The 13,407-nt window shown below is 49.0% G+C and overlaps 1 protein-coding gene across 4 annotated transcripts in view; it reads left to right on the top strand.

Moving 5' to 3' along the window:
• The first annotated feature begins 829 nt into the window (after positions 1–829).
• The window catches only part of KSR2 (kinase suppressor of ras 2), a 410,583-nt gene continuing 398,005 nt past the window's right edge, over positions 830–13,407 (top strand). For 2 of the 4 annotated variants that reach the window (XM_067015448.1, XM_067015444.1), the window contains exon 1: positions 831–2,080. In XM_067015448.1, coding sequence (XP_066871549.1) covers positions 1,901–2,080 — 180 coding nt within the window. In that variant the 5' untranslated portion in view covers positions 831–1,900. Of the gene's footprint in view, positions 2,081–13,407 lie in introns of all 4 variants that reach the window. The other 2 variants (XM_067015445.1, XM_067015446.1) reach the window with 2 other exon arrangements.

Genomic DNA, 13,407 nt, shown 5'->3' with positions numbered 1-13,407 from the left:
ACAGTGCTGCAGTGAACATTGGGGTGCATTTGTCTTTTCGAATTATGGTTTTCTCCGGATGTATGCCCAGGAGTGGGATTGCTGGATCATATGGTAGCTCTATTTTTATCTCTTTCCGCAACCTCCATGCTGTTCTCCACAGCGGCTGCACCAATTTACATGCCCACCAACAGTGCAGGAGGCTCCCTTTTCTCCACACCTTCTCCAGCAGTTGTTTGTAGCGTAAAATCCATTCTTAACTCTGGGACCGTAATTTGCTGATATAAGGGGGGTTAGGTAGACTGGGATCAGACCATGAAGGACATGTAGGACATGGTAACAATCAGATTGAAGCAAAGCCTCTTTCACTCTCCAAATGTAAAGCCACCTCTCAGGGCAATTGCACACACACACACACACACACACACACCCGCTAGAAAGCCAGAGAGGACGTGCCCAGGTTCAATTTCACACACACACACACACACACACACACACACACGCACACACGCTAGAAAGCCAGAGAGGACGTGCCCAGGTTCAATTTCACACACACACACACACACACACACACCCGCTAGAAAGCCAGAGAGGACGTGCCCAGGTTCAATTTCACACACACACACCCGCTAGAAAGCCAGAGAGGACGTGCCCAGGTTCACGCTGACGTTTCTCCAGCATGCACGACGGGGTTTAAAGTTGGACGCACACCTGCTCCCTGCGGGAGTGCACCTGCTGAGCCGCGCTCTGGCCTCGTCTCGCGAGAGCGGTGCCGTAGTAGTGGCCCCCACCCCCACCCGGCCACCAAATCCCTCTCCCCGCCCCCTCGGCCCAGCCTTCGCGCTGTAGCACAGTCCCTGCCATCTCCACCGCCCCCGGGAGCAGCTTCGGCCCGCCGTGCGCGCTTCCCCTGCGCCCCCGCCCGCCGACTGCTCGCTCGCACGCCCGCCCGGTAGTAATTTCACTTTGCCACGCGAGCTCCGCATCCCCTAGAAATCCCGCCCCCCGCTCCCCCTGCCGCCGCCGGGACTCGTCCCTTTTCCCGGCCAGGTGCGCGAGCCTGCGCGCTCCTCCTCCGCCTCCTTCGGCGGGTCCCTGGCGAGCCGGGGCCGGGGCCCGGCGGGGGCGGATGCGCGCACCGCGCCTCTCCACCAACCCGCTCCCCTGCAGGTCCCTTGCTCTCCATCCCTTGTCGGCGCTCCCTTGCCCGCCCCCCCACCTTGATTGACAGGCAAGATGTCGGAGTGGAGCGAGGCAGGAGCGAATGCAGCAGCCGTCACCCCCGGAGCCCGGCGGCGGCAGCAGCAGCAGCGCGACGACGAGCCAGCAACCAGCCGCAGTCGCCGCCGCAGCCGCGGGAGCAATGCAGACAGCATCTTGAGAACGCGCTAAAGCACCACAAACGGTGGACAATGCCGTGTCACTGCAACTGGGAGGGGGGCAAACCAGATTTTTTTGACATAAAAGCCAGCCAGCCAAAAATACACAATTTTGTCCTTCACGGAGCCGGTGTGTAAAGAGTGAGCGCTATTTTCCTCCTCCTCCTCCTCCTCTCCCTCCCCCCTCCTCCTCTTTTTCCTCCTCCTCCTCCCTAAGTGTACAGACAGCATCACATCACCTGGTTTGCTTCTGAGAAACAGCATCTCTCCTTTTCAGGGACCAGAGACTCAGAGAGAGGAGACGTTCTAATGAAGTCTGCTTGATACCCCAAAATAAAATAATAAATTTTGGCTCTTGTCCCCTCCTCCCACCCCCACCCCCTCAACCCTGTGTGAGATGTTGGGTTTCTTCTTCATGAGACATTGTTGAGAAGTCGCAGTGGTTGGAGAGGCGTAGGGGGCAGACTACCTCTACTCCCCCCACACCCCCCTTTTTTCTCTCTGGGAGGAGGAGGAGGGGAAGGGGGCTTGCAGAGCAAGCGATGGATGAGGAAAACATGACGAAAAGCGAGGACCAGCAGCCTCTGAGTTTGCAAAAAGCCTTACAGCAGTGCGAGTTGGTCCAAAACATGATAGACCTGAGCATCTCCAACCTGGAAGGGCTTAGGACCAAATGTGCTACTTCCAACGACCTCACACAAAAAGAAATCCGGACCCTGGAGGTAGGTGTTGCCTGTGGAAAGAAAGCCATCCTTCCTTCCCTCCCCCTTCTTCCCCACCATCCCCTTTCCCTTGATTCTGTTTGTTGGGGGTGGGGTGGGCGGGTGGGAGGGTAGCAAGGTGGGCACGATTTGGTCTCCTGTGATTTCTCTTGCAAAGCCTGCACTGGGTGTCCCTTTACACTGTACTGCTGTCGTCGGCGCTTGGCTGGGTGGTGGGAGGAGTAGTAGTAACTGTTATTCTTTATTATTATTCTTGCGGCAGTGGTTATCATTCGTTTCCTCTTTGAGGAGTGAATTCTCCCTTTTTTCCGCTTGCGAATTTGTTTATATGCCACGGGGGCTTGCTTGTGTGCTGGGTAAGACATTAAGGCGCTGCAGAGAACCCACGTGACCTTGCGCATTCTGCAGGTGGTCAAGAGGTGCTTTTTGCTCGCAGAAAGGGGCTGCCTGTAAAGATAGACCTTTTCTTTTTCGGCCTCCTTCCCAGCCCCCCTTTTGCTCCTTGGACTTGGCTTGTTTGTTTGCTTGTTTGTTTTCAGTAATATACATGTCAGGAGGCAAGATGTATGAAAAAGAATTCCCCACTGAGCTACCCATTTCCAATAAGATTATTTTGATGCAGGGAGCTGTTGCAGGCCTGAAACGTGTTTTTTTTTCAAAAAACAAAAACAACCCTGGATCAGCACACACAGGTGGTGTGGGAAAATACTCTGAAATCTTGGTGGGACCGTGGAAAAAGGGGTCGGGAGGAGGAGTTATCTTTGGCGTGTTGTAACATTCTCTCCAACAGAACTTGAGGGGGAGTTTGAAGCAATTTCGTTGGGGGGGGGGAAGGGGGGGATGCAAAGTTACTCAGAAAGAAGATGGTAGAAATTATTTCTTCCTAAGGCCATCTGGTCAAGGAAGAAGGTTTCAAGAGCTTTAGAAAATGCCTGGCGTCCACGTAATCACTGAGCATCCACGTTGTTCGAAACATCTCTAGGGTTCGACTCACATCCCTCCCTCCAACCGGCCCCGTGCTACGCATGGCTTGATTAAATTTGGGAACTCCCATTAGCTGGCACTCGCTGAGGGTGGTGACCATGGGGCTGGGAGGAAAGGAAGGTGGTTCTCCCTGTGGTGGGGCGGGCATGTGCAGAGCTGGGATGGCCACTGGTTTCCAGCCTGTGTGTTTCCAAGGCCTGAACTCTTTAATCCCTGCTGAATCTTTTAGCCCTTGTGCCTCCGTTCTAGCCTGGATGAGCATCTATCTCTGGTTCACTTTCAAGTCTTCCTTTTTCCTCCGTGGTTTTAAATTTGGCCGCATGTCAGCAGGCAGGAAGGTCACCAGTTTGAAAGTGGAGTTTGTGTGTGTGTGTGTGTGTGTGTGTGTGTGTGTGTATTGAGTATGCTATTTGCTCCCCTAGAATGCATCTCTGTGTGCACCTGTCATCTGGGAAAATGATCGTCAGAAATGAAATAACGTAAGTATCAAGGGGTAGCAGAGGCGTGGGAATTCTGTGGGGAGGCACAGGTATTTTCTTTCTCAGAGCTTTGGAGAGCCGTGTAGGCTAGGACTCCGTTGATGGAAGAAAAAGTGTGGGATGCCCTGGCCCAGCCTTCTGTCTCTGTCTGAGCAGTGCCCGAGAGAAGATTCTGTTCAGAATTGCATGCTGTCAATAAATAACCCAAAAGGGCCCCCGGAGGTCTCTTGTGTCCCTCTGAGTCAGGAGTCCCAAATGCTAGTTTGTGTATTACTATGTAAGTTTCTCCAGTTTTCTTTTCCTCTTTTCGAGCATGCTCCATCCTCTGAGAGCTCCCTGGATCATGGTGATTGTTGCAGTGGGCCAGAGATTCCATTGCTTCTTTTCTGCATAGTGGTTTTCTTTTTAAACTGGGGGATGTGGGCATTGATCTGGTGGAAAGTGACAGTTACTGGGAATGCATCTGTTGTTAGTTTCCTAATCCCAGTATGCACAGAGCGTGCCCACGATTTTATCCATATTGCCCAAGAAAGGATCTGGAGTGGTTATGCCAGTTTAGGCTTCCTAGGTCTCTAGGGCTAAGGTGGGGCCTCTGAGGAGGGGCTGATGCCTTAGGGTCCAGCCAAGTCCTGCCAAACCTCACATAGGTTTTGGATCCACAGTTGTTGTTTTTAAATCCCAGCAGTTGTCAAACTTTATATCAGAACCACCTGAGGGAGCTTATTAAAAATGCAAGTTCTCAGCCTCTAATCCCAGAGATTCTAATTCAGTTGGGATTGGAGGGGGCCTAGGGATCTGCATTTAGTAAACAGTCCAGGTGTTTCTGCTGCATGTTTTCATGTTGACACTTTGAGAAAGACTAATCTAACGGGAGATAGAGGCCATATTTCAGCTATTCGATGATGACATCTCCCTGCTCACAAACACTAAAGAAAGTAGTAAATTGAACAGACCATCCCTGAAAACCTTGCCTATACCCCTGTGGAAACAAAAAACATCTGACATGGACTTAGTCTCCAAGAAGTATACTTTCTTGATGAGGGAGACAAGACTAATAAAGTGTATGTGAGATAATGATAAAGTCCAAACAGTGATATGTGGGTCCATTAAGGAATGCGTTCAGCTGCGTGAAATGGAAAATCCACCCAGCGTGGTTAAGCAGTTAATGGTTTATTTTTCTCAAGTAGCAGGAAGTCTGGAGGTATGTAGCTGCTTGAGTTGGCTCAGTGAGTTAATAACATTGGGGCTGATGTCTTTGTGAATTCTCATGGCCTCTTCCTTATGGCCACAAGATGGCCCCTGAAGCTTTAGCCATTACACCCAGGTTCAAGGTAGGGAAGAAGGGGACCAGGTGAATAGGAAGGAGTAAAGGCTTCATATCTCTGTGTGGTTTCCGCAGGACACCTCTTCCTTCCTACCCCTGAGGTGATGTTTCATTATGTCTTCTTTGCCAGAACTGGGTCAGATCACTTGTCCGAGCTGTGAGGCAGTGGGGATGCCATCGTGACTGGTTTAGATAGCTGCAGTCCATTTCCTGGTTTGACCTGTTGCTACTCCATACAAAATCAGGGTTGCACTAGCATGGAAGAAGGCATGAAGGGACACTGGGTGGACGGCCAGCAGCGCTGGCCACAGTATGTTACCAGGAGGTACTTTGGCAGAGAAGAAAGGTCATGAGTTTTGGAGTTAGACCGATGTAGTTTGGCATTCTAGCTTTCCTACTTTATCTTGGCCTAGTGATTTAAATTTTCTGACCCATGGTTTCATTTTTGGCAAAATGCCAGTGAAGGAATAACATTACCTGCCTCAGAGGTAAGGATGAAAAGAGGTGAGATTTTCAAGGGTCTAACGCTATCTGTAGCCCAGTGCCTGCAGGTGCTAAATAAATGGTGGCTTCTTTGATGGTGATGATTAGCATTACATGGTGTAGAGTAGATGACACGGAAGGGAACAGCTCAGACTGGAGGGAGAGGAGAAGGGGCTTGAGCAGCATTTCCCAAGGATGTTCTGTGGAGCCCTAGCATTATCATTCTTTCAGCAAATACTGAAATCCTGGCACTGCACTAGATGCTGGTGGGCACAAGTATTCTGAAGACAAAATAAATCCCATGGTTAACACATTTGGGAAAGGTTGAGGTAAGCAAAAGAGATAGGTATCTTGACTGCAGGACTTCTCAGAGCCTTTAATGTGCTGTATTTGTACATTGTGACTCCAAGAGAGGATAGCGTCTGCGGTGTTTCCTTTTCCCAGAGACATCTCTTGGGCTTGGTGTTCCATAGAATGCACCCAGGGAAACATGTGACAAAATGGGTAGGGAAGCATCCTTGATTGGGGAGTTGGGGACTCTGAGTGGAGTGAGGTATGGGGAGGGTTTAAATTGCAGCGCGTTGGGGGAGCTCTCTGGGCCAGAACGACAAACCGGACGAAGGCATTCTCCTGCCTTCAAGGGGCAGCTTACAGACCGGCTGGCCCAGAATGGAGAGTACCTGGTAGAGTGTCATAGGAAACGAATTCAGGTTACAAACTGCTGGGGTGTAACTTGGGATCGGGAAGTAAGACAAAGTTTCGTCCCTTTGAGAGGGGAGATAGAAATCTTCAAAGGTTTTGGAGTGAGTGCAATTAAAAACTTGTTTAAAGGTTAGTCTGATGGCAGCCTGTAGCAGGGACCAGCAAACTTCTTCTGTAACGGGACAGAGAGTAAATCGTTGAGGCTTTGTGGGCCATGTGGTTTCCATCACAACCACTCAGCTCTGCTGTTGTAGCCTGAAGCAGCCACGGACAACCCAGAAATAAATGTTTTCTAATAAAACTTCATTTAGGGTCCCTGAAATTTGAATTTGATATAATTTTCACATGTCACAAAATAGTATTTTCCTTCTAATTTGTCTTTGACATTTAAAAATGTAAAAACTATTCTTAGGTTTCAGGCCTTAAAAAAACAGGTGGTGGGTCCGATTTGGCCCGTGGGCTGTAGTTTGCTGATCCCTGATTTATACGGTGGGAAATGAACCTAGAGGCACAGAGGCCATCTGAAAGGTGAGTGGGTGGCACCAGGGCTGGTGGGCGCTGGCCACATGCAGCTGGTACTGAGTTGGGTTCTATTTCGGTTAAATTACAAGTGGAGGTAAATATCAGGGACTGGGCTGGGGGATGGCTAACTAACAATCTCCTCTACAGGGAGGGTGTTCTAGCCATCACATATCAATTATTTGTTCTTTATCTGTTCCATCTCAATTACTGATTATGGTTTGAGAGACCATACCGAGACTTAATTAAGTTTGGGAAACTGGAGCTCAGACAATAACGCATTATTTTCAGTGATGCTGTGGGTAGGGATTGGCTGGGCAGTTCTTCAGCTGGTCTTGCAGACCGGCAGTTGTGGTCTCTGGCAGCTCCACTGAGGCTGAATGGTCCAAGATGGCCCTGTTCATGTGGCTGGTGGTCGGCTGGTGATTGGCTCAGGCATCTCAGTTCTCTTCCACATAGCCTCTCCAGCAGGACAGCCCAGATTTCCTTCTTTGTTTCTCCCTTCCTTCCTTCCTCTCTCTCTCCCTCCCTTCCTTCCTTTCTCTCTCTCTTTCTTCCTTCCTCCCTCCCCTCTTTTCTTTTTCTTTCTTTCTTTCTTCCTTCTTTCCTTCCTTTCTTTCTTTTCTTTCTCTCTCTCTTTCTTTTTTTTTTTTTTTTTTTTTTTTTTTTTGCGGTACGCGGGCCTCTCACTGCTGTGGCCTCTCTCTTTGCGGAGCACAGGCTCTGGACGCACAGGCTCAGCGGCCATGGCTCACGGGCCCAGCCACTCCACGGCATGTGGGATCTTCCCGGACCGGGGCACAAACCCGCGTCCCCTGCATCGGCAGGCGGGCCCTCAACCACTGCGCCACCAGGGAAGCCCTCTCTTTCTTTCTTTTCTCCTTTCCTTCCTTCCTCCCTTCCTCTCTCCCTCCCTCCCTCCCTTCCTTCGTTTTTCTCTCTCTCTTTCTTCCTCCCCTTTTCTCTCTTTCTTCCTCCCCTTTTCTCTCTCTCTCTCCCTTCCTTCCTTCCTCTCTCCCTCCCTCCTTCCCTTCCTTCCTTTCTTTCTCTCTCTTTCTCTGTCTCTTCCTTTCTTTCATTGAATTACAGTTTATTTACAGTGTCCAGATTTCTTACATGGTGGCAGCAGCAGTGTTCCAAGAAGGCAAGCTCCAATTCATAGCCTGTCTTAAGCCTCTGCCTCTGTAACTTTTGCTAATGTCCCACTGGCCAAAGCAAATTATGTGGTTGAGCCCATAGTCAATGTGGGACTTAGTATCCAAGGGTGTGGATTCCAGCAGGTGTGGTTCATTGGGGGCCAGTGGACAATCTAATATAACTGAATCACAGCTATGGAAAAAATCCAAAATAAAACCAAAAGAGCATGGGAAAGAGAGGAAGGGGGCACGGGGTGATCAGCAAAGGCCCCCTCGGGGAGGTTTCACTGACTTGAGGAAGCAAGCCGTGAAATATCTGGGGAATGCGCAAGTCAGAGGGAACACCAGGTGCAAAGTTCTTGAGTGGGACTACGTTCTACATGTTTAGAGAACAGCAAGGAGACCACCATGTTTGGCACAGGGTGAGGGGGACGGGACGAGGGGCACAAGTGGGAGGCAGACGCAGGGCCCCAGTCCCAGGCGGCTTGGCCGAGATACTCGCACTGTGTTCTAACGATGCAAAGGGTGGGGGACTGACTTCTTTAAAAGCTCCTTTTGATTGCTGCAGGGAAAGTAGACCATAGGGGACCAGAATGGGAGCACGGAGACAAATTGGGAGGTTAGTATGGGAGTCAAAGCCAGGAATGACTGCTTTCGACTCGAGTGATGGTGGGGTGATGGAGCAAGTGGCTGATCTCAGATGGTCAAGTGCACGGGAGGTGCGCATGAATCGGATGTCGGGGGTGAAGGAAATTAAAGAACCGAGGATTATTCCTATGTGTTTGGCCGAAGAACTAAGTGAATGGCGGTGTCATTATTTGAAGTGTGAAGACCGGGGGTGGATTACGTTGGGCTTGACAATGAAGTCCTGTTTAGACATTTACGTTTGTGAAGTAGACAGTTAGGTATGTGAGCCTGGAGATTTGAGGAAGGCTAGAGTTATGAGGTTCACTTAACATGTCAGGAACATCTTTTCATCTTATTAAATAGTATTTTTAATGGCTGCATGGTGTTACATGGCTGTTGCATAATTTATCTAACTTATTGAATTCTGTCAGATGTGTATGTTTATCATGTTCCATCATGATAGACAAGGATGTCTACTGCATCCTCTACTACAAGGATTACTACAAGCCACAGGGATGTCTACTACAGTAGACATCCCTGTGGCTTGTAGTAATCCTTGTCTTCGATTCCTAGAAGTGAAATATTTCTGGATCCAAGGATATGCAAAGTTTCTGGACTTTTTTTTGTGTGTGTTTTTTTTTGGTGGGTACGCGGGCCTCTCACTGTTGTGGCCTCTCCCGCTGCAGAGCGCAGGCTCTGGATGTGCAGGCTCAGCGGCCATGGCTCACGGGCCCAGCCGCTCCGCGGCATGTGGGATCTTCCCGGACCGGGGCACGAACCCGTGTCCCCTGCATCGGCAGGCGGACTGTCAACCACTGCGCCACCAGGGAAGCCCAGTTTCCGGACTTTTGATAGGTTTTGCCAAATTACCTTTCACCCACAGTTTGGGAAAGGGCCCGTTTTTCCCTATCCTCAGTCTGGATTTACGTTTTGTTTTATTTTTTGGTTGCCTGTGCTTTGATGACCAAGAGCTCTGGGTTAAGGAGGCAGTTGTCTTAGGCCCAAATCTCGTCTTTCCTGTTTGCACTTGGGAAGGACCTGGGAACCTGCGCTGGTGAGAGCAGCACATGGTTTTCCATGCACAGCACCCAGCCTGCGGCGACCCAGCCTCTGCCTTGTTCTCATAGAGACATGGGTGGGACGTGGTCTCAAACTTCCGAGTCAGCGGCAGGAGTTATTTCTGAAGGGTTCTCTACCCCCTCTGGGGTTTTAGGGTGGGTTCTACCAGGGAGCTCTTATCCTTCTTCCAATGGGCAGGAAACTGAGGACTCTTCCTCCTCTCCCTGAGGACGGGACATTTTCTGGGCTCCCCTCTCCACCCGCCTCGCCGGGCTCCACCTTTTGGGACCTCCCTTCCCCCTTGCTGCTCTGGAGCTGGGGAATGGAAGGTGTTCCGGAGCTGAGGAAGCCGAGGGGGCCATGGCAACTGGGAAGGGAGGATGGAGAAGCTGAAGGGTGGGGAGGGAGAAGGGACAACAGTGGGAGAAAAGCCAGAGTGTAGCGTGATTTTCTTGGGCAGGGTTTCTATGACCCTTGGAATGTCTCTCCGGTGGGGAGTGACCGTAACTGTAGTTGTTCCTGTTTTACAAGCCAGTGGACTGAGGTTTAGAGTCACTGATCTGACCCAAACTGCAAATTCAGGCAGCCAGAGATCCAGGAAGAGGTTGACTGTTCCTCCCTGGAGTCCCCAGAGGTGGCCTGGCCTGGAAGAAAAGGAAGCAAAGATGAGAGCACATAGAGGCGAAGGAGGAAGCATAGGTGATAGGGCCCGTGTGATCAGAGGTGAGAGCTGTGGGATTAATGAGAATCCTCATGATGGAATACTCTGTCACTCGTGTGCTCTCATTGGTGACCATGCCAGATGATGATTGAAGAGAAGTACAGAACTGATGGAGACAAAGTAGGGCATCTATAGAGACAAGGAAAGACGGGAAAAAGAGAGGGAGACATTTTATTTTTTTATTATTATTTTTTAAAAAGGCTTATGTATTTAATTTTGGCTGTGCCGGGTCTTAGTTGCAGCATGCACGTGGGATCTAGTTCCCCGACCAGGGATCAAACCCGGGCCCCTTGCATTGGGAGCGCAGAGTCTTACCCACTGGACCACCAGCCAGGAAAGTCCCCAGAGGGAAGCATTTTAGACCTGAGAGGTCCAGTATGCCAGCCACTCGCCACATTGACTATTAATCAGTTGAAATGTGGCGAGCTCTAACTGAACTGTGCAATTATTATAAAATACCCGCCAGATCCCAAACTCTTAGAATGAAGAATAGAATGCAAAATATCTCATTGGTACTCTTTTACATTGACAACATGTTGAAATGATGCTATTTTAGATATATTGGGTTAAATAAACTGTGTTAAAATTGATTTCACCTGTATCTTATTTTTTGTTCCCTGAGGCTATTAGAACATTTTAAATGACACAGGCAGCTCACTGTATATTTCACTTGGTCAGCGCTGCTCTTGAGCCATCGAGGTGATTTCTGTGTTTTGCCATAACGGAAATCTGGTTCTTGATAAAGACTGAAAGCATGGGCCCCTGGAGTTTCCAGGCAGCCATCGATTAAAGCTGTGGATGCGTTCCAAAGATGGATGCCTTCGCTTTCCCTGGACCAGGAAAAAAAATGAGATGAAGACTCAGAAATAATAACATAATTGAGTCCCTGGAAATTTGGGTGGGTGCTCGAAGCAGTAGAGCCAAGTAGTTGGGAGGGTGTGGGCTACACAGTAAGACTTCTGGGATCCCAGTCTGAATTCAGGATCTACTAGCTAAGTAACCCTGGGCAGATGAGCTCTCCTTCCTGAGCCTCAGTTTCCTTGCTTATAAAATTGGGACAGGGCTTCCCTGGTGGCGCCGTGGTTGAGAGTCCGCCTGCCGATGCAGGGGACATGGGTTCGTGCCCCGGTCCGGGAAGATCCCACATGCCGTGGAGCGGCTGGGCCCGTGAGCCATGGCCGCTGAGCCTGCGCGTCCGGAGCCTGCGCTCCGCAGCGGGAGAGGCCACAACAGTGAGAGGCCCGCGTACCGCAAAAAAAAAAAAAAAAAAAAAAAAAAAAATTGGGACAGTGTTTTACATGGGGTCATTACGGTGATTCAATGGAATCATGCATTAAAAAGCCGAGCAAAGTGCCTGGCACATAGCAAATGTTTAATAATTGTTAGCTTTGGCGGTTTTGATGATCATACTCTCTGTAGCTTGTCATAGGGAGGTTAGGGTGCTTCAGCCCTGAGTGGGTGGGGTGTTTCAGCCATCCAGGGAGGTACCAGTTCATTTATTCGGTCATTGTTAACGGAGCCCCCGGTGTGTGAGAAGCAGGGAGAAGACAGCAAGGTGTGAGAAGGCGAAGCCCATGGAGGCCTTCTATGGGATAATGGCACACCTGCTGGGCTGCAGGTGACATAAGCGAACAAGATTCTCATACCAGGTCTGCATCTTCGACCTGCTCACAGATGACTCACTTCCCATCAGTGCCTGGCAGGCTTTAGTCTTTAAACCATTCGCTCGTCATAAACTCCAAGTTGGATAACAAAATGCCAGTGACGGGGTTGGGCCTTACAACTCCTGAACTTGTCTCAAGCTTGTGCGGTAAAGAGAAAAGTCAGAAGCTGTGATATCCACGTGCTTCAGAGGACACTAAGAGGTTGTGTAGGCCCCCCTCCTGCCCAGTGTCCAGCTTTGGCTTTGTGATTTGGGGCGAGCGCTACTTCACAAAGCAGCCTTTTAAAAAATGCATTTTTAAAATTGTGGTAAAATATGTATAATATGAAATTTACCATTTTAACTATTTTTAAATGAGCAATTCAGTGGCATTAAGGACATTCACGGTGTTGTGCAACCATCATCACTATCCATCTGCAGAACTTTTTCATCACCCCAAATAGAAATTCTGTACCCGTTAAACAGTATCTCCCCCTGCCCCCAGCCACATGGTTACCTCTATTCTATTTTCTGTCTCTATGAATCTGACTCTTCTAGGTACCACCTCATGTAAGTTGAATCGTACACTATGTGTCTTTTGTGTCTGGCTTCTTTCACGTAGCACAATGTTTCTGAGGTTCATCTATGTTATAGCATGTATCCATGTTTCATTCCTTTTAATGGCTGAATAATATTCCATTGTATTGATAGACCGTGTTTTGCTTATCTATCCTGTGTTGATAGACACTTGAGTTGTTTTCATCTTTTGACTACTGTGAATAATGCTGCTGTGAACATTATTGTACAAGTATCTGTTTGATTCCCTGCTTTGAATTCTTTGGGGTTATGTATCTAGGAGTGGAATTACTGGGTCATATGATAATTCTATACTTAATTTTTTGAGAAACCTTCATACTGCTTTCCACAGTGGCAACACCATTTTATATTTCCACCAGCAATGCGCAAGGTTTCCAATTTCTCTACATCCTTGGTAATACCTACTATTTTCTGTTTTTTTTGACTATAGCCATCCTAGTGGGTATGAAGTGGTATCTCATTGTGGTTTTGATTCACATTTCCCTAATGACTAATGATGGGAGGCGTCGTTTCATGTGCTGATTGACCATTTGTATATCCCCTTTGGAGAAATGTCTATTCAAGTCCTTTCATAAGTCCGCCTTTTGATAGGGGTGAGTTATGAAAGTTAGAATTATCCCCCTTCTGTTGACTTGGATCTACTCTCTGATGTCTTTTATCCTTTGGTTCTACTCTTTGGAGGAGAGCGAATAAGGCCAGTCCTTCCTTTGGCTGACAAAAGTCTCAAGTAGAGTTTGCATTTAGATCTGGAACCTACCAAGTAGAGACGAGAGATATCCATGTCCACAGATTCCTGACAAGTCTCCAACCCAAAATTTGCAGCCACTGTCTCCCTGCTTTGTCCTGTATGAGTTCCATTGTTATAGAATTTTGGATTCTGGGGTCTCTGGCGATGATAAAGTTCCCTTTGCCTGGGCACCATTCCTACCCAGAGTGTCATTCCCATCAGAAATAGTCAGGAGTGTGTCTTTGTGCCCATCCACAAAGGCCCTGTGATGGTGCCTCGGGCAGGCTTGGGTGGCATGCACTTGAGCAGTGAGGCGGATAGACAGGT

The sequence above is a fragment of the Kogia breviceps genome, chromosome 15 (assembly GCF_026419965.1).
Source record: "Kogia breviceps isolate mKogBre1 chromosome 15, mKogBre1 haplotype 1, whole genome shotgun sequence".
Classification (NCBI taxonomy): Eukaryota; Metazoa; Chordata; class Mammalia; order Artiodactyla; family Physeteridae; genus Kogia; species Kogia breviceps.
Note: the sequence above shows the minus strand (reverse complement) of the source record. Positions and strands in the feature narration are given on the sequence as shown.